Genomic DNA, 18335 nt, shown 5'->3' on the forward strand with positions numbered 1-18335 from the left:
AGGAGGTGGGGCCACTGTGCCCGCCTTGCCCGAGACGGCCCGACTGAGGGGCCGCCGGCCTGCGAGACCCACGGTGGGGTGGCGGCCAGACCAGGGCCGCGAGCCGAGCCTCGGAGCGTCCGACGTGCTAAGGCCGCGAGTCTGTTGAACGTCGTGTCCAGCGTCGGTCCGAAGCCCTGCTGCAGTGCAGGGCCCCCGGCTCACGTGCCCTTTCAGGGGGGCCCGGGCCCCCGTCACCGCAGCCGCCGGAGCCCTTGCCTCGGGTCCCGTGGGGGTGGGCACAGCCCATCGAGGGCCCTTCTCTGCTCCCGCCGGGGTCCGTGCTCTGCGGTCCCTGATCTTCAGGCACCAGGGGCCGGTGCCCCGAAGAGTGTGTGACGCCCGACGATCGGCGGCGGGGCTGGGGGCCGTGACCACGGACGACGCTGCCCTCGCCGCCTGCTGTGCGGCCCGGCTCCTGGCGGGACGCGGCCGGCACCGGTCCCAGCCGGGGGATAATGACCAGAGGCTGCAGGGGGTTCAGAAGATGGTCGTCCCCGGGGCCGAGGCGACGTGCGCCAGTGCGGGCAGAGCGGACGGGGACAGAGCTGGCGCCTGTGGGCGGGGGTGCGGGGGGCGCGGGGGCGCAGACACCCCGCTCCCTCCACCTGCCGGGCTCGCGGCCTCAGAGCCTCCGGGGCCCCCGGGCGGGCACCTGCCCTCCCCGCCCGTGTGTTCATTCCCATCAGTGTCGTGCGTGTGTGTTTTAACCCCGCGTTGGAGACGGTCGGTCGCCTTGCGAGTGTGTCGTCTGAGGGGGTCCTCGCCGTGGGGACCAGCCGCGCTGCAGACCGCTCCAGGGGGTACACGGAGCAGACGTAAACACTTCCTCCCTCCTCAATCAACGTCCTTCTAACTGAAAGCACTTTTACAGAAATGGAAATTTGGCGACAGACCCGTGGGCGTGGAGAGCCCATTGTGGGCGAGGAGGAGGCCTCAGCCACGTGGGGGAGGGGCGCAGCGTCCTCGGGCAGCTGGGGGGCCCGCGTCGGTCCCCACAGGACCCACCGCCTGCCGGCAGTGCAGTCGCGCCCGGTGCCCGCGTCCCCGGCCGGGTATCAGGTCCGCTGCTCGGCGGAGGGCGGGCTCGTGTGGGCGGGTGGTGCCCACCGGATCACGACAGCCCGGTGCCCTCCGGCCGCACACAGCAATTCGTTCGTCCCAGAACCTGCTTCGTAAAGCGAGTTTTCCTGCCGCGATGCGTCGTATGCGGAGCGGTGGGCAGCGCGCCCGCCTTCCCCCCACGGCGTGTGGGCCATGCCGTCCCTGCCGAGGTCGCCGTGGGACCAGCCCGCCGCGGAGCTGGTCACCACTCTGGGGGGGCTGTGAGCTGAGCGCACCCGGCCGAAGTTCAGGAACCGGGAAGGATGTGGGTGTCCCAGGACGCAGTGGCAGCCCCTCGCGAAACCACTGGGGGGACCCGAGTGACCGAGGTCAGGGCCGCCGCCCAGGGCTGCCCGGCCGGGCACGTCCTGCTGCGCCCGCTCCTGACACTCCTGCGCCTCACCCCGGGGCCGTGAGAGGACGCGGGGTCCGGTCGCCGCGACTCCCGGTGAAGGCGCGTCCCACGCCCTCGCGCCTTCCAGATGTCCCCCTCCTGGACTCGGTTGCTCCGAGGCGCGAGGCGGGGTGCACGGGCGGCTTTTCCCTCAGGGTCTCTCCGGCCAGAGTGGGGCGTGGCGTCACACACGCGTCCAGGGCAGAGGCGAGTGTGCGACGCACCGGGACGTGGCGCGAGGGGCGTGTGAGGGGCACGGCCAGGGCGGGCACACTGGCGAGGGCCCCTCCAGCCCGGCGGCTCCGCCCCGCCGGGGAGCCAGGCGCCCCTCGGTGGCCGGATGCAGCGTGAGCGCGTTTGGGGAGAAGGTGGTCCCAGGGTCCCCGTCCGCTCGCTGGGCCGGGAAGCGGGTCGGAGGGCGCCCGAGGCCACCGTCGCCCTGGACCTCGGTCACCGGCCGTGCGGCCGGCTCAGGGACATGCTCCATCTGAGGGAGTCGCGTGCGCCCCTGCACCCCGCACCGTGGCCACGCGGCGCGGCCAGCGGCCAGCGTCCTCAGAGCGCGTGGGCACCGCACGCCAGGCCGCCCCTCACGGACTGCTCGCCAGGCCGCCCCTCACGGGCCACGCCCGCTGTCTGCCCGCCGGGGCCACAACTTCAGACACGTGCGAGCCGTCGCGTCGGGAGGTGCCCGCGCCTTCCTCGGTGTCCCTCGTGGCTGCGTCCGCTGCCGTGAGCTCAGCTCTCGGGGTGGTGCCGGGGGCCGGGACGCAGTGTGGGGGGCTGGCGGGGGGCGGGGGTGGGGAGCCGCCTACAGGGTCCCGGAGTGGGGTCCCGGGACGAGGGGTATCGAGAACACCGGGCTCCCGGGGGCCGACGCAGAGCCGGTGACAAACATGGCGGGTTTCCCTCGGCGGGGGCGGGGGGTACACTGGAATTAGCCCCGTGGGTGCCCGTGGCCCTCCCCTGCGGGGCAGCGGGCAGGGGCCGGGGAGGGTGGGCAGGGGATGGGCGTGCAGGCCGGAAGCGCTGCTCGGCCCTGCGTGAGGAGGCCGCAGCTGTTTCCTTCTGAATCTAAGAGTTTAGAATTTATGCAAAGACTTGAAGTGATTCCAGGGAAAAGCAAACTTCTTTAACGGAGACGGTTCCCAAGCGGTTTCGTTCGCGTCTGCTTACTCGGTGTGAGACCTGGCCTCGTGCAAATGCGGACGGAGGAAAATTGATAAAATAGGCCCGAGGACCCCCGGGGCTGGGCTTCTTTGCCCCAGAAAGGTTTCAGAGGCGTTAAGTGTTCAGTACAGAGAATTCTTTGTTTGGATTCGGCCATCGTTTCTCATCTCATCCATCAAATTGCCGACCGAGTCTGCCATTTCTGGCTCTGGGTGGCTTGTCTCGACGTAGAGAGGAAAACGAGGACTCGTGGCTGCGGTCACTTCCAGGCCACGGCCAGACCCCGAGCTGCGGTAGGGCCACCTTCGCGAGGGGCCGGGTTCCGCCAAGTACGCGGCCGCCTCGTTCCCCAAACCGTCAAGGCGGACGGGTCTCCTTGCGTTTGTCCATCCATGTTTGCAGTGAGCTTGGCGTTAAAAATTCTCTGCCGTGAGGACTCGTTCCTGAGGCGCAGAGGTTCTGGCCCATGTCCAGGCCGAGCCCCCTGTCCCCTTGTCCCCGTCGCTGAGCAGAGTCCGTCAGGCCGGCCACGGGCACCGCGGCCCGGGGCTGCCCTCTCGAAAGTAGAGTGACTCTACCTCTCGTCCCTCTTTCCTGACCCCTGACTCATCACGAAATGCCAGAGGTGGCCCGGCCCCCTGGTGGGACCCCCGGAACCCTGGGGGGCCCGGCCCTCTTTAGCGGGGTCCCCCCCTCCCGGGGCCACTTCTCCCACGAGCAGCAGGCGTCTGTGTCACCCGACGCCACCCCAGGCTGTCCCTGTGCTCGCTCCTCTGACTCAGCCCTGCAGCAGGCACGTGACCCCCATGGCGGGGCGGGGGGCGGGGCGGGGGCGCCTCCACACGTGTCTGTGTGTCCAGACGCCCTTTCCTCCGGCACGCGCACTCATGGCCGCCGCCAACATCCTCCCCCTTCCTCTGCTAGATGGTTCCGACAATCTGTGAAAATGAGAATCTGAGCGATTTTATTTCTTGTTTTGTAAGCGATCGGCCAAACGGGTGGGTGGCCGTCTGACGCCCCACTACCCCCTCCCCACCCGCATGAGAAGGGTCTTCCCCGAGGAGACGAGCGCCCTTTGCTGGTCACGTGTGGACTGCAACGTCCTCACAGTCTGCACGGACAGTTTTCAAAGACGTCAACAGGGCGCGAACGTCTCCGCGGATCCCAGGGTCAGATGGCACCGGGCGAGCGTCTGCCGCTGAGCCGTGGGCTCGATTTTGCCAGATGTGTAAGCAAATCGTTGCCACGATTCCGCTCCGACTTCGCCAAGGCCAGCCCGGCCCCCCTCTGCAAATGCTGCTTGGCAGAGCGGCTGTGGGGACGGGCCACGCGCCGCACGGCGGGGCCGGCCTGCTGGCCCGTCTGCTGGGGCCGGGCGGTGCCTTCGCGCATGGGGAGTCCTGGTCCGCCTCGTGGCGAGGCCAGTTCGATTTCCCGCCACTTCCGCCATCTCTCACGCAGTGAAAGTGAACTTCTTGGTAAGGCGCTCCCTGGCTTCTCCGATTTGCTCTCACTTCACATTTTTATTCGTCTTGTTTTCTTAGAGATAGCTTCGAGCTACGAGCTCCCATGACATAGTGACCGGTGTTACACCAGGCTGACTGTTGGGGGGTCTCGCACCCCGTCAGAAGGGTGTCCCCTCAGTGGTGCCCGTGAGTCAGCCGCGCGGGCTCAGACGCAGACGCTCAGGTAGAGGCCGAGGTCAGCGCTGCCCCTCCGACCTCTCGGCACCTCTGCTCAAATACAGTCGACCTTCGACCCCGAATCTGCCCCCGGCCCAGGGTCTTCACAAATAAAAACGAGACGTATCCTCTTCTTGGACTGCAGCGCCTCTCAGCCGCGAGAAACGCTCTCCTCAGCAGGCTCTGCGTGCTTCGGTCTGTGATCCACACCGCGGTAACGAGTCCTGCGGCGGGAGTGACCTCCCGTGTCTGGTTTTAGGAGTAAACTAAACGCCTCGCATCAGCTCCTTTCGGCATGAACGGGCTCTGCGGCCGCGCCGCGCCCCGCGGGACGTGTGCTCCGTGCACACTCGGCCCTGTGCCGCCGGTGGACGCAGGCTCGCCCGGACAGCGCTGCAGCGTGCCATCCTGTGGCAGGGTGGCCTCGGGGCGTTTCCTGACATTTCCAAGCACCGCGTGCCTCGCCTGTAACCGGGGACAGTGACACCAGCTACCGGGGCCTGTGCTCTGAGGACCGGTGGTGCCGGTGGCTCTCGGTCTCAGTAAGCGTTAGACGCTGCAGTCGGCAGGCTGTGGTGTGAAGTGTGTACGTCGGTGTGCCGCACACGCGCTCCCTCCTTGGAGACACCCCGACTGGTTTCCAGATGTTAAGGACACTTTTCCCTTCGTCACGGAGAAGAGTCTGTTGTCCCCTGTGAGTTCTGCGACGTGTGAGAAGAAACACACGCTTCGTTTTTTTCAGGTTGTCCAGGTGCCAAAAAGAACGAGTTTCTGACGAGCGTCCTGGACGCGCTGTCCACCGACATGGTCCACGCCGTCTCCGACCCCTCCACCCCCGGCAGGTGAGCCACGTTCGACCCCGGCCGGGGAGCTGGGAGGAAGCTCAGTGTCCACGCTGCGGCCTCGGGAACGGGGCGTCTCTCTGGGTGTGGGGGGCACTCCGAGCCCTTCACTCCTGACGGACACATCCCTGTTCTGAGGGGCTTCTGTCGCCAGGAGCCAGCATGAGGGCGGCTCATGGCCTTGCCAGGCTGTGACGGGCCAGGCCGGGACCCCTGAGACTCGGCGGGCTCGCGCCTCTTTGTTTAAGGAACGCTCACTGGCGGAGAGTCTCCTTATCTCTATGTCCCCGGAGCACTGGCCGCCCCCACCGCCTGCCCCCAAGCGCTCGATGGCCTCGCCTCTTCCGGGTCGCTGAGGGTTCTGAGCGGCTTCACGGAAGGGCCCTCCTCTCTGTCCTTTTGCTGGAGGGTATGATTCGAGAAGGAAAAAAAGGCCTCGTTCATGGAAGTTGTCACAATGGGGTAGTAAATTAAACTGAAAAAGAAAAAGAAATCACCTACATTTCAGCAATCCTACGTTCTTGGAAAGATTGCTCTCATCCAGAAAATTAACGAAAGTGGGGAGCGAGTCGCTGTGTGCGAAGGTCCCCGAGTGTGGAGGCAGCAGCAGCGTCAGGGCCCGGCGGCCGTGACCCTGGGTGGACGGCCCTGTCCGCACCCGGGGAGCTCAGGGCCCTCCCCAGCCAGCCCCGCGTGCGGCTGGCCCGCGAGGGGAGGACAGGGGACGTCCACCACCCTGTCCCTCGCCGTCCACTCAGTGACAAGGCCCGTGTTAACGTTGGGGACAGTTTCAAATCCACGCCTTCTAGAAGAGGTGTTGTTTGTTTATGTTTTAAAATATAGAATTTTTTTAATCCAAAGGAAAGCGTCCGGTTGTCACTTAAAGACGCATTTTTACTCGTGTCTCTCGGTGTACCTGGCACGAGCGATGTGCCGATGGCCCGCGGGTCGAGGGGGCCCTGGCGGGCTCAGGGTCCCGGCGGCTGCCTCCAGCCCCAGGGTGCAGGAGCCCCGACGAGGCTGCTCTGGTCCTCGGGGGCTTGGCCAACGCCACGTGCACGTTTGCCACGTGCAAACTCGCTGTGCCCTTCGCAGTTCCAAACCCAACTTGAAAATCTTGCTAAATCTCTTTCTCTCAATTAGTTTAAAGTAAGTTATATTGAACGGCAGACCAGGCGGGCCGAGGCATCGGGCTGTGGCAGTGACCAGGGGACCCGCGAGAGACCTCCCGCGGGTGGCGGGGTGCAGAGGGGCCAGGGGGGTGGGGCGCGGAGGGGCCGGGGGTTGCAGAGGGGCCGGGGGGCTGAGGGGGGGCGCGGAGGTACGGGGGGTTGGGGGGGCCCGGGGGTGGGGCGCGGAGGGGCAGGGTGTGGAGCCTTAGGGGCGCGGGGGGGGGGGGGCCGAGGGGGGGGGCGCAGGGGGGTCGGTGGGGCTGAGGGGGACGGGGGGGGGGGGGTGGCCCAGGGGTGCGGCGCGGAGGGGCAGGGTGTGGAGCCGCAGGGGCCGCAGGGGCGTGGGGGGGGTGTGGAGGGGCGCAGAGGCGGGGGGCGCGGAGGGGCCGCAGGGGCGCGGGGGGCGGCGCGGGGGCACGGGCGGGGGTGGGGGGTGCCCGGAGCCGACGTGTGCGCCTGCGCGTCTCCCAGGCTGCCCGAGCCCGACCCCAGCCACACGCTGGAGGAGAGAGTGGTCCACTGGTACTTCAGGCTGCTCGACAAGAACTCGAGCGGGGACATCGGCAAGAAGGAGCTCAAGCCCTTCAAGCGGTTCCTTCGGAAAAAGTCCAAGCCCAAGAAGTGCGTGAAGAGGTTCGTCGACTACTGCGACGCCAACAGCGACAAGTCCCTGTCCCTGCACGAGCTGACGGGCTGCCTGGGCGTGGCGGAGGAGGACGGCAGAGGCGGCGCGCGCCCGCGGCACCGTAAGGCCCGCCCCGGCCCCCCCTCGCGGCGCGGGGCGCCCCCCGTCCCCGGCCCCCCCCTCGCGGCGCAGGGCGCCCCCCGTCCCCGGCCCCCCCTCGCGGCGCGGGGCGCCCCTCCGGCCCCGGCCCCCCCCTTGTGGCACGGGGCAACCCCGTCCCAGGCCCCGCCCCTCGCGGCACGGGCCCCCTCCACCACCGGCACCCCCCTCGTGGCACGGGGCGCCCCCCGTCCCCGGCCACCCCTTCGCGCGGCGGGGCGCCCCTCCGTCCCCGGCCCCCCCCCTCGCAGGCACGGGGCGCCACCCCATCCCCGGCCACCCCCCTCGCGGCGCGGGGCGCCCTACCATCCCCGGCACCCCCCCTCGAGGCACGGGGCGCCCCTCCGTCCCTGGGACCCCCCCTCGCGGCGCGGGGCGCCCCCCGTCCCCGGCCCCCACCTCGCGGCGCGGGCCCCTCCGTCCCTGGACCCCCCTCGCAGCGCGGGGCGCCCCCCGTCCCCGGCCCCCCCTCGCGGCGCGGGGCGCCCCTCCGGCCCCGGCCCCCCCCCTCGCGGCGCGGGGCCCCTCGGGCTTGTCGTCCTCGGGATCTGGGGCGCAGGGAGAGCGGAGGACACCGTGGGGTGGCGGGTCGTCTGTCCGAGGGGCGACGCCGGCCCGCAGCAGCCCGGCCGGAAGGGGGTGACCGCAGACGCGCCCGCGCTGTGCCCGCTGGGCTGGGGCGCAGGGCCGGGGGTGGCCGCGATGACCGGCCGCCCGTGCGGGGACCCAGCCTGGCGCTCCGCCGGCCGGAGCAGGGGCTCGCCCCGCGCCCACGCCCGCCGTCTCCCTGGTGGTGGCCCGCAGCCGAGCGCGCCGTGTCCTGTGGGCCTCCCTGACCAGCCCTGCCCGGGGGGACTGGGCCTGCAGCGTCCGGCCCCGGACGTCCCCGCAGGGCCTCCCGCCACCATTTCGCCCGTTGTTCTGCCGGCAACACGGTGCCACAGGGGGGCAAGAAAGCCGCGTGCGACCAGGTCGGGGGCGCGTGTGCCGCGCGCTCCTCGGCCCCCACGTCCGTGCCGCTCCCGGGGCCCGGGCCGCGCCGCCCACCCAGGCACTGCCAGCCGCCGGGACTGGGCATAACGTCACTCAACACCGTCCAGCCGAGCTCGGCCCCAGGCTGGTCGGTGTAACGGGAATGTCTCTCGTGGGTTTCTGCTGAGACGTTGGTTCCGGAAACACTCGGCTGCTTTGACGATGTCCGGGTGGGGCCCCTGGCGCTTCCAGCATCTCAGGTGGCCCTGGAAATGGCTGGAGACCGAAGGCAGACGCTCGGGCGGCCCCACTGGGCTCACCCCGGGGGACGGCGCGGCTTCGCTGGCAGCAGGACGCGTGGGCCTTCACCCTGCGTGTGGCCCTACACCCTCGGCCTGGGGGCCCACTGAGAGCCCTCCGGCTGGGGAGACTCTGCACGTGGTGACACAGGCGTGTCGAGGGAGAGGGGACGGGAAAGGACGCCGGGCCTGGGCCATCCGTCCACCCCCGGAACTCGGAGGTGACGTGGGGTTCTGGAAGCGAAGAGGAAGCTCTCTGTCGCCGCACATCTTGAGAGCCCGGGTCGGACGTCACCGCCGTGCGCCGCGCTGCGTCTCGGGGCCCTGGCTGGGTGCCCGGGGCCGTGGGAGCTGCGCTGTGCTCCAGGGTGGGTGGGACGAGGAGAAGTCGTCCACACACCGGGAGCCCGGGCCCCGGCCACACGTTCCCGGGGGAGGTAGAGGCCCTGGGGTCAGGCGTATCCCCTCGGTCCCAGTGGCCTCACCCCAAAGGTTCCCGAGGGTGTCTCCGCACCCCTGAGGGCCGTGGGGAGGCAGCCGCATACAGCCGTCACCCGATACTGTCAGCACTCGCTGGCTGTTACGTGACGGCAGATGATGAGTGACCTTCTCTGGGTCCCTGGGGATGCCGGGCCTGCCTGGGCTTTCTTCTCTGAGAGCGACGAGACGCTCGTGCGTGACCCGCCAGCCCAGAAGGAGCTAGAATCCGCTCGGGCGGCCTGGCTGTCAAGCGTGGGCGCTCGGCACCGGGGCCGAGGTCTCCGACGCTGGCACCTTTATCGTCCCTGCCGCGTCCCTCCAAGTTTCCCGCTTTATTCCTACTTCGTTCTCAGTTATTTTTTCCAATTCGGTTCTCAGTTCTTCTTCCCTGCCCTGTGTAATTGTGTCATTGGAATTAGTGCAAAGTAAGAAGAACCCAAATTCTCAGGAGAGGATTAGTCGGGATTTTCTAAATATCCAGACCGTTGCCAGTTTCTGTTATTTTCTTTATGTTTGCTCACGATCTTACATGCATTTTTTTTTTCTTTACTTTAAAAACACGAGAAATCCAATAAAGGGCATAAATGACACACGACCCTTTTATCCTCAGACCCGATCAGGCCGAGATCCGTACGGATCGACGCTTGTTTCTGCGTGTGCATCCGCACGTGTGTGTGCTGCGATGTTGCCATGAAAAGTGATCACACACACGCTTTCTGACTACACTTGTTTTAAGCAATTGCACAAGATTTTGCATTTATTTTTTTGCAACTAAGACATGTGATTGGAAATTTTGATCTAAATTTGGACTGTTAAAAATGCGAGAAAGAAAAAAATATCTGAAAACTATTAAGAAATGGTAAAACCAAAAACATTTCTTAAGAATCCAGAAAAAAAAATCACAGAAGATTACATCATGCCCTCATGATTCTCCAAAGTGGCCATTACACAGAAACTCAGCAATTAGGAAAAGTCCATTTTTGACCAAATTATCTTTTTTAACCAAATTGCCACGCTAGCTCCACTGCTTCCAGCAAACCGCCTTACGTCCCAGGCATCGTCTGCCAGGTCACCTGGAAGCAGTCAGCACCGTCCAGCTCCGACGGCGTCAGCCCCCGAGCGTCCCCGAGCGTCCCCGAGCGCGGGGCCGCGTGGCGCCCTCCTCACTCCCATGTCCCCGCCTGACGCGGCCTGGCTGCACGTCGACGTCGCGCAGTCACGTTCTGTTCCGCTGGAAGCAATCAGGAGCAGTTTGCGGTGTTCTTGCCCTTCAGACGCTTTACAGAGTGATTTTCCCTGCACTAGCCCACCAGGTGCCATTCACGAAATTCATGTTCTTGTCACGAAATTGCAAGGTTTTCTCTTTCCTCTTCACACTTGAGATGGAACTTTCCTTGCTGTAACTTGCCTTTAATCTGTAGCTGTGTCCTATTACCAGGCAGACTGATGTCGGCCGTGAAAGAAACCGAGATAAAGCTGGCGGTCGTTGACTAGCCGGACCGGCTTAGAATGGGTCAGAAGCATCACTAACATCCTTTACATTTGCACCCATGGCCCCAGCGTCTACTTTTTCAGTAAAGTAGTCGTTTCGGGCAAAGTCAAGTCAAGGGTGTCTGCGATTACCCCAATACTCGAATCATTCAAACCTGCAACTGAAAAAAACAGCCCGTCTATCCACTACTTGTCTGACGTTTCTGCGCTGTGCTCAGCACAGCTGTGTTTCAACTTTTCACGTGCTTCCGCTTGCTTTGATTCAGCAAGAGGATCAGGGTTCGAAAATAGAGTGATTTTGCTCTTAGCATTTTTTTTTAGATTCTGAGTGTAGACAGAAATCAGCAATCAGTCCGGCCATTTGGGGTGAAAAGTGCCGCCCCCATGTCTGTCGAGTCACTAGACAGCTGTTTGTCGATGGCTCCCTGGTCCCAGCCCTGGCAAACAGCAGTAGATAAAACAGACCAAGGTCCTCCTCCCTCAGAGCTCACCTTTCAGCGTGGGAGTGAGGAATCAGGTAAATCGGAACACGCAGTTCACGGCGTGATGGGCGGTGCGTGGGAAGGACGTGGGGGGGAGGGCCGAGGTTTAGCACGAGGTGTGATGTCTCCACGGGCGACATTCCAGTGCAGACTTGAGGGGCGCAGGAAGGAGCCAAGTGGCTGCTGGGTGGGGGGCGGCCTGCCGAGGGGACAGCGGGGCCCCGAGGGGCAGCTGGGGGGCAAGCAGGCGGGCGGGGGCAGGAAGAGCCTTGACTTTGGGGAGGAGACCGCTGCGGGCCAGCGGTCATCGCGGCTTGGGCAGAGAGAAGAGTCCTGACTCATCCCGTATCCCCCAGGGCCCGTGGGCGCTGGGCTGGAGCGGACGGCGGCGCGGGGTGAGAGAGGGTGACGGCGTGGGCCGGGGGCCGGCGACGGCGTGGGCCGGGGGCCGGCGACGGCGTGGGGTGCGGGGGGCGCGTGGCGGTTCTCGGTGGGTGGGGAGCAGGGAGCCGGAGTGTGGGAGGCCTAGAGCCAGTGAGAGAGGGGGCGGCTGCCCACAGGTGCGGGGGGGGGGGGCGGGGGGCTAGGGGCGGGGCGGCCGTCCCGGCGTTCTCTCTCGTGCAGCGGACGGCGAGGTGGCGGTGGCAGCTCCGAGCCGCCTGTCCCCCAGGCGCCAGGCGGTGAGGCCTCAGGACGAACCGCACAGAGCATGTCCCCCTGGCACTTCCTTTTCCTGAGCGTTTGGAAAATTTTATTTTGAGCAAAACCTGTTTGTTTCTCCTGGTTTAAATATTACACCAAAGGTTTCAAAGAACGGGTGTGGGCACAGGGCCTGGGCCCTCGCTCGCACCCCGGTGGCTGAGTCCGCTATCCCGGGAGGACAGGCCGTGGCGCTGGTAAAAACGGGACGTGCCTCTAAAGCGGGACCAGAGCACATCCCCTCGCGCCGTGGTGACCTGTGCGCCCCCTCCCCGTGCGCCTCTTCCCGGGGGAGCAGGTGCGCCGGCCGCCCGCCCCGCCCAGGGAAGCTGCGCTGAACCGTCGCGGTGCAGAGCGTCCGAGTTCTAATGCCGCCTCTCGTCTCCTTCCTTTGTCCCCGCAGCCCCCAAAGGCAACGCCGAGAGGGCGCCCAGCAGACAGGTGAGTGTGTCCGCGCCTCAGCCTCAGCACTGGGCCGGCGTGGCTGCAGGCGGTAGAGACTCAGGGCTCTGTAGACGTGGGAGGCAAAGTACCTGCCAAGAAAAAATAAGAGAGGACGAAACAGTCCCGGCGCGGCCGGCAGCCGACCCTCGCCCTGCGAAGGCAGCCGGAGAGCCTCTCAGGGGCCCCAGGAGTCCGCGTGCTAAGCCATCCGTTTACAGCCTTCGCCTTAATGGTTTTTTTTTTTGTTTTTTTTTTGCTATTTGAAATTCCAATTATTTTGCAATTTTTTGGAAAATGTCCGTGCCCTCTTGGTTTGTGGAGATAAATGGTCATCCTTGAATAGTTCTCCTGAGGTTTGTCATGTGCTTCTCACATTTTTGAGGGGTCGCAGGGACAGGCGGCCCCCATGCCCCCAGGGAATTGGGGTGAACATCCCCTTTCCATCCCGGGACCCTGAGGAGACACGCGTTCGGCCCGACAGGCTTTCAGTTTGCTGCGGTGAGCTTGGCACGCACCCTGCGCTGAGCCTGACCGCCGCCCGGCGCGAGGCTAGGTGGCGGTCCCACGAGCACCCACAGGCTGCTGGGGTGCGGGCGCAGGCGGCTTCCGCAGCAGACGCGCACGGGCCAGTCCTCCCCCCCGGGGCCGGCGCGCTCCTCCCTCAGGCCCCTCGCTGACTGGCGACGCCTTCCGTGGCCCACGGTTGGCGTCAGGCCGCCCTGCAGGGGCCCGTGGTGGCCGTGGCCATGACGTGGCCGTGACGTGGGCGCTGCCAACGCAGGAGCCGCGCGCCTCGCTTCGCTCGGCCACGGTCCTGGCTGCAGCGGTGCGAGCCCCACCACGGTCGCGCACACGCAGGGTGCCCGGGGCCCCCACGCACGCCGCGCACCAGCAAGGTCTTTGCAGAGCCCACAACCGTCCCGAGCCTCTTCCCAAGAAGAAGGCGAGAGCTGCTCGTCTGGCCCCTCCGTGGCCTGCGGGCGACAGCGCTGACCGCTATGCCGCCATTTAGGTGGCTGTCACCGCAGCCACCCCGCGGTTAAGTCCCGAAGCCTGAGCCGGCCGGGCATGCACGCGCTGCTGTCTGCCAGACGGCAGGCGGCCTCCCTGGCTCCCACCGCAGCTCAGAGGCGCGGGGCGGGCCTCAGGCTGGCCTGGCGTCGGTGTGACGTGGGGACAGCTCTGGCCAGCACAGCCACGGCGGGCGCGTGGGTGGCTTAGCGCCATCCCTCACGAGTGGGTCAGCAGGTGGCTGCAGACCCTGCCTTCTCGCCACCGGCTCTCCTCTATCCGGGAGTAAACGCCAGCCAGAAATCTCCTGGATGCTGGCGTGGGGACATTTTACACAATGCAGCGGGAGCTCAGAGCGCCTCGTATCCGCAGGAATCAGCGCACTCGGGAGAAATCAGTCTCGAAGACCGCCCACAGCTTTTCCTTGGCCTCTGCATCGCTTTCCATCGGCAGTCGAGTGACAGAATTCTAGTAATTACAACAAACGTTTCGAGTTGTGATTCTTAGGCACGTAGTGAATGGAAAAGATGAAGAGAAAAATGAGAACAAAAAACAAAAACGATGATGTCTATCAAATTCGAAGCTAAAATTAGATTATTAAAATTATTTTTGGATAATAAATCTACAGTGATGGGAACGTTTGCAGAAGACTTACTACATCGAGTCCACTCACCATGTTAGGAGTGAATGCTAATTTTGTCAACTCTTATATTTTTCTGATGTTTCTGATTGTTAAGAGGGAGGAAAGTATTAGAAGTTAAGCGTCTAGATGTTTCTACTGTGTTTTGTTAATAATCGCAACACCCAATGATCAGCCCAGCAGCCCCTTCCACACCTAGAAAACGTCGCTTGTCTCCACGGACGAGGAATGCAACCCTCTTAACGACACCTCTGTTTCTGTCTTTTCTCTTCCAGCCGAGGAAGCAAGGATAAGGGGCCGACGCAGCGGGGCCCTTCCTAGACGTGTGGGAGACCCTCACCAAAAAGCAATTAAAAAAACCGAAACAAAAACACATAGTATTTGCACTTTGTACTTTAAATGTAAATTCACTCTGTAGAAATGAGATATTTAAATGGACCGCTTTACTCTGTGAAGAGGGTGGGGCTGGCTTCAGGAGACGGGCACCCGCAGTGTATGTGTCCTCCTTTGACCCTGGGGTCTGTCCTCGGGGGAGCCGTGCTCCCAGTGGGGTTGGGCTGACATGCTCACAGCAGAACCGGGCCGCGTGCCTTGCCCCTCCCCGCACGCTCACGCCCGCCTGCGCCTTCACAGCCGACTGTGCTCACGGCCTCCTTCAGCGCCGTGGGGGCCGCGTGACTCCGTAGGAGTTTGTCACCTGCTGCGGTGCTGTCCCCCTCGTGCCCGCGCGGGTGTGCCAGCCAGGTCAGAAGGTCAGTGTAGGCACACGTGTCTGCCACCCTACCCGGCCGTACCCACCCCACTGCGGCCCAGTCGGAGGCACTGTAAATTGTCACTCAAATTGTGGACAGCCTCCTTAAAGAGGTACGGCCGGCCCCTCTGTGCCCTGGGCGGCCCGGTCTCAGCCGTGCCCGGCGGGGCGTGCTCCCTCATGCTCCCCTGGAAGCCTCGAGGGCGTGAGGCTGGCCTTGGGAAGCTCCTCTGAGTGGCCCTTGTGAGTGAAGGGCCAGGGACCGAAGGCTCACAGCGTGACCCCGGGACGGACCTGAGGCACAACCAACTGCCGCCCGCAGCGCTGGCCCCACCGGCCGCGAGCAGCCACGGTCTGCGCTGACGCTGAGCTCCGAGCTGTGGGTGTTGAGAGACTGTCGTGCCCCAGCCCCCTCCAGCACCTGCCGTGCTGCATGAGCTCTGCGCGTGTGCACGAGGATGCTTTAGGGGGCATCTCACGCATCTAAACTGTGCGACATGAACGCTGAAACTTCGGGGCCACAAAACCAGCTCGAGTGTGTGTCATCATTGCTAAGAAACACTTATGATCCTGAACTTATTGGATAATCTTTTATATTTCTGAATTTAATCATTTTTCTTAGATTAAAGTAAAATATGCTCTCAAAACTGGCGTTAGCCTTTTCTTTCTGGCTAAATACAAAGTTTTATAGTGCTTTAATCTTCGGGGTGTCTGCCTCAGAGAGGCGGGGACCAGGACCGTGAGCTGGAATGAACTTGAATCCTGGCTCTGCCCTGACAGCCACGTGACTTGGACAAGTGACCAACCCTCTTCCGGTTTCGGTTCCGCTCCGTACAACGGGGTCAGCGGCGGCGCGCACGCCGGGGCCGCGGCGGGGAGCACGTGGGGCCGGCGGCGGCGCGCACGTCGGGGCCGCGGCGGGGAGCACGTGGGGCCGGCGGCGGCGCGCACGCTGCCGCCCGGTGGAAGCCCGAGTGCTCGCCCGGCGGGCTGGCCCTGTCTCGCCGGCGTCTTCCCGGGCACTGTCCCCCCCACGGCCATGCGGCATCGGCCTCTCCCTCCACGTGGCGCCCGACTCCGCCGCGGTCCTCTCTGCGGGGACCGCTTCGCACACGGCGTCGGCCACCTCTCCCGAGGCGCGGAGGAGACTGAGCCCTCCGGGCACACGGCCGCCCCGCAGTCCTGCGCCCCGCGCGCCGCCCCCGCAGCCGCGGCTCCTTCCGAGCCGCGGGCGCCTCGGGCGTGACCCGTCGGTCCCTGAACGCGTCGGAGCTGTGACCAGCCGGACTCATTCCGCCCGGCGGCCGCTCGCTGCCGCGCGTCGCTGCCGCCTCAGGTCGGTCTGCGGTCCGTGGTTAGGGCGGCCCCCCTGCCGACGTCCTCAGCGTGCTCATGGCGCCCTCGGTGGCCTCCTTCAGGCTCGACTCCGACGCCGGGCGAGCCCAGGTGGCCTCGTCCTCTGCCCGACACTCCTCCGAAGGCCATCGCTGGGGAAGCACCGCGAAGTCGGCATCATCGCATCGCTGTGTGCGGCGCCGGACTGACCTGGCCCTGCCCCCCCCCCGCCCCCATTCTCTGGGTGGGGGGGGGACTCCAGTCTGTTCCCGTCCCCCCTCCCCCTCCCTGTTCCCAGCATGCGCCCGCGCACCAGGCCGCAGGGGTGTCCCCCCTTCCTCTGTCACACAGACCTGGGACCACGCTCCCCCCTCCCCCGACCGGCGAGGCTGTGCCCCCTGTTCGCCCTCACCGGCGCGGCCCTTCGCGTGCTCCGGTGCCCTCCCTTCCGCCTCACCTGACGCCGTTGGCCTCGACGGTCCCCGCACGCTGGTCCCGGCGTCCTCTGTCAGCCCAGCCTGCTCTCGGGCCTCCCAGCCGAAAACCAAACCAAACCAAACCGCCGGAAACCTCCCTTCGCCCGGTATCCCGTTGTCAAGCACAAGGCTCCGGACCTGCGATCCAGGTCCTGGGAGTCCAGCACACAGCCTGGTGCGAAGGCGGTGCGGGGGTGGCCAGCCGAGCAGCCTGGGACCTGGCTCGCGGAGGTGACATTGATGTAGGGTCTGACAGTGCCACCATGGAGCATCCAAACCCGTTGTCAGGTCTGGGCAAGCGGCGGCTGGGGACCTGGGTGGGCCACCGGATGCCACTGCCCAGAGCCGACGTGATGGCTCAGCCTGAGCGGCTGCGGTCACGATGGAGGAGTGTGCGGTGTGCCGTGTGCCGACCCCTGTCTCGGGGAGGAGCGGGCCTGGCTGACGGCCCGTGGGGCTCCTTCCTCGGGTCGGGTCTGTGGGCCCAGGCGGGGCTTGTGCTGGCGGCACCGGTCAGGACCGACCCCACTTCATCCACCGAGTACCTGAAGCAAAACAGCACCCGAAAGTGTGTTGTTTCCTGGGGTTCCACCCTGCTTCTCACATGGTCCAGGAGGATGGACAAGGCAAACCCGCTGGCCTGGGGCACGAGGCTGGGAGGGCCGGGAGCCAGACGTGCACGTGGCCACCTGGGTTCTGGCCATGATGAGCCCCACAGACCAGGGCTCAGGCAGCAGAAATGTGTTTCTCCCAGCTCTGGGGGTGGGAAGTTCGAGACCAGGGTCCGGGGAAGCTTCCCCTCCTGGCTCGCTGACGAGCATCATGGATGGGCTCATGTGGCGGAGAGAGAGGGAGCCCCGTGTCTCCTGTCTGGGCGCTGATCCCATCCCGGGGCCGCATGGCTCTGGGCCCCCTGAACCTCACCCACCTCCCCAGGGCCGTCTCCGAATGCCATCCCGCTGGGGTTGGGGCTTCACACGGCATTTGGAGGGACCACCCAGCTCACAGCAGGTTCTCTGCATGGGCCCTTCGGATGTCAGCGCATCCAGCAGCACAGAATTAAAAGTCAGCTTGGGAAGGCCAGGCAACACCCGCGGGCGAAACATTGTGGAAGCGGCAGATGAGGGCGGGGCACGGGGGTGGCGCGCCGTGACGACGGTGGACGATGGCGGCAGACGGGCGACGGAGGGGCGGCCGGTGACGCGGGCGGGCGCGGGCGGGGGCGGCTCACACCGGCTCACAGCCCTCCACACGTCCCCGGCGGCCGCGGCCTCCGTCCCTCCGGCCGCCCGACTCCTGGCTGCTCCGCACGGGGCCGGCCGTCTGCGTTCAGGACCGGCTCCTCGTCGCATGGCATGGGGTGGGCAACATTTGATGGAAAATTAAAGGGGAAAACCACGGATTTCCAAATTAAGAGCAGATTTCGACAGCACGAGGACGTCGGAGCCGCAGCGCGGCGATCCTGAGTTTTCCGTGTCGAGGCTCCGAGCCAAACCTGGCTCCACAACGTTCCTTCTGCTCCATTCCCTGTAACAGCAGATCCTTTGAAGAGTGGGCTGATAGAGTAAGTTTTATTTATTTATGTAGTGAACACATTGACAGTAAAATAACTAGCAAAGTGTTCACTTGAATTTTTTTTTAGGTGGTTGCCAGAGTTTTGAGTCTGTAGTAGCTTAAAAAAAATAGCTATTTCTTCAAGTAAAAGCGTGACTCACTTTCTCAAAGAGGGGTGCTAGGGCCTTTCATGGCGGCCCCCCCGCCCCCTCCGTGGCAGAGGCCACCCTGCGGCCCTTCCTGGGCTGGGACTCTGGGCCGGACGTGGGGACTCCAGGAGCAGGTGACGTCCACGCTGGCTGTCTTGTCCTCGTCATTTCTCCACCACCGTCCTTCAAGGCCAGCGTGAAAGCCCGGCTGGGGCAGCCCCGGGCTCCATCCTGCCCTGGGCGCACTGCCCTGAGCTGTGCCTTGGCTTCTGCATCTGCAAGCAGCCGGGGGTGCGTGACGCTGGAGCTCACGGAACGGGACAGGGGGCGTGTGCCGTGGTGACAGGCGCCCAGTGACCACCACC

The 18335-nt window shown here is 65.1% G+C and overlaps 1 protein-coding gene across 4 annotated transcripts in view; it reads left to right on the plus strand.

Moving 5' to 3' along the window:
- The window catches only part of SMOC2 (SPARC related modular calcium binding 2), an 84879-nt gene extending 69776 nt beyond the window's left edge, over window positions 1–15103 (plus strand). For 2 of the 4 annotated variants that reach the window (XM_036223670.1, XM_036223671.1), the window contains exons 10-13: window positions 5132–5231; window positions 6875–7036; window positions 12014–12051; window positions 13981–15103. In XM_036223670.1, coding sequence (XP_036079563.1) covers window positions 5132–5231; window positions 6875–7036; window positions 12014–12051; window positions 13981–14123 — 443 coding nt within the window. In that variant the 3' untranslated portion in view covers window positions 14124–15103. Of the gene's footprint in view, window positions 1–5131; window positions 5232–6874; window positions 7150–12013; window positions 12052–13980 lie in introns of all 4 variants that reach the window. The other 2 variants (XM_016125082.2, XM_016125083.2) reach the window with 1 other exon arrangement.
- The last annotated feature ends 3232 nt before the right edge of the window (window positions 15104–18335 follow it).

Source organism: Rousettus aegyptiacus, unplaced genomic scaffold (assembly GCF_014176215.1).
Source record: "Rousettus aegyptiacus isolate mRouAeg1 unplaced genomic scaffold, mRouAeg1.p scaffold_m13_p_1, whole genome shotgun sequence".
NCBI classification, from domain to species: domain Eukaryota; kingdom Metazoa; phylum Chordata; class Mammalia; order Chiroptera; family Pteropodidae; genus Rousettus; species Rousettus aegyptiacus.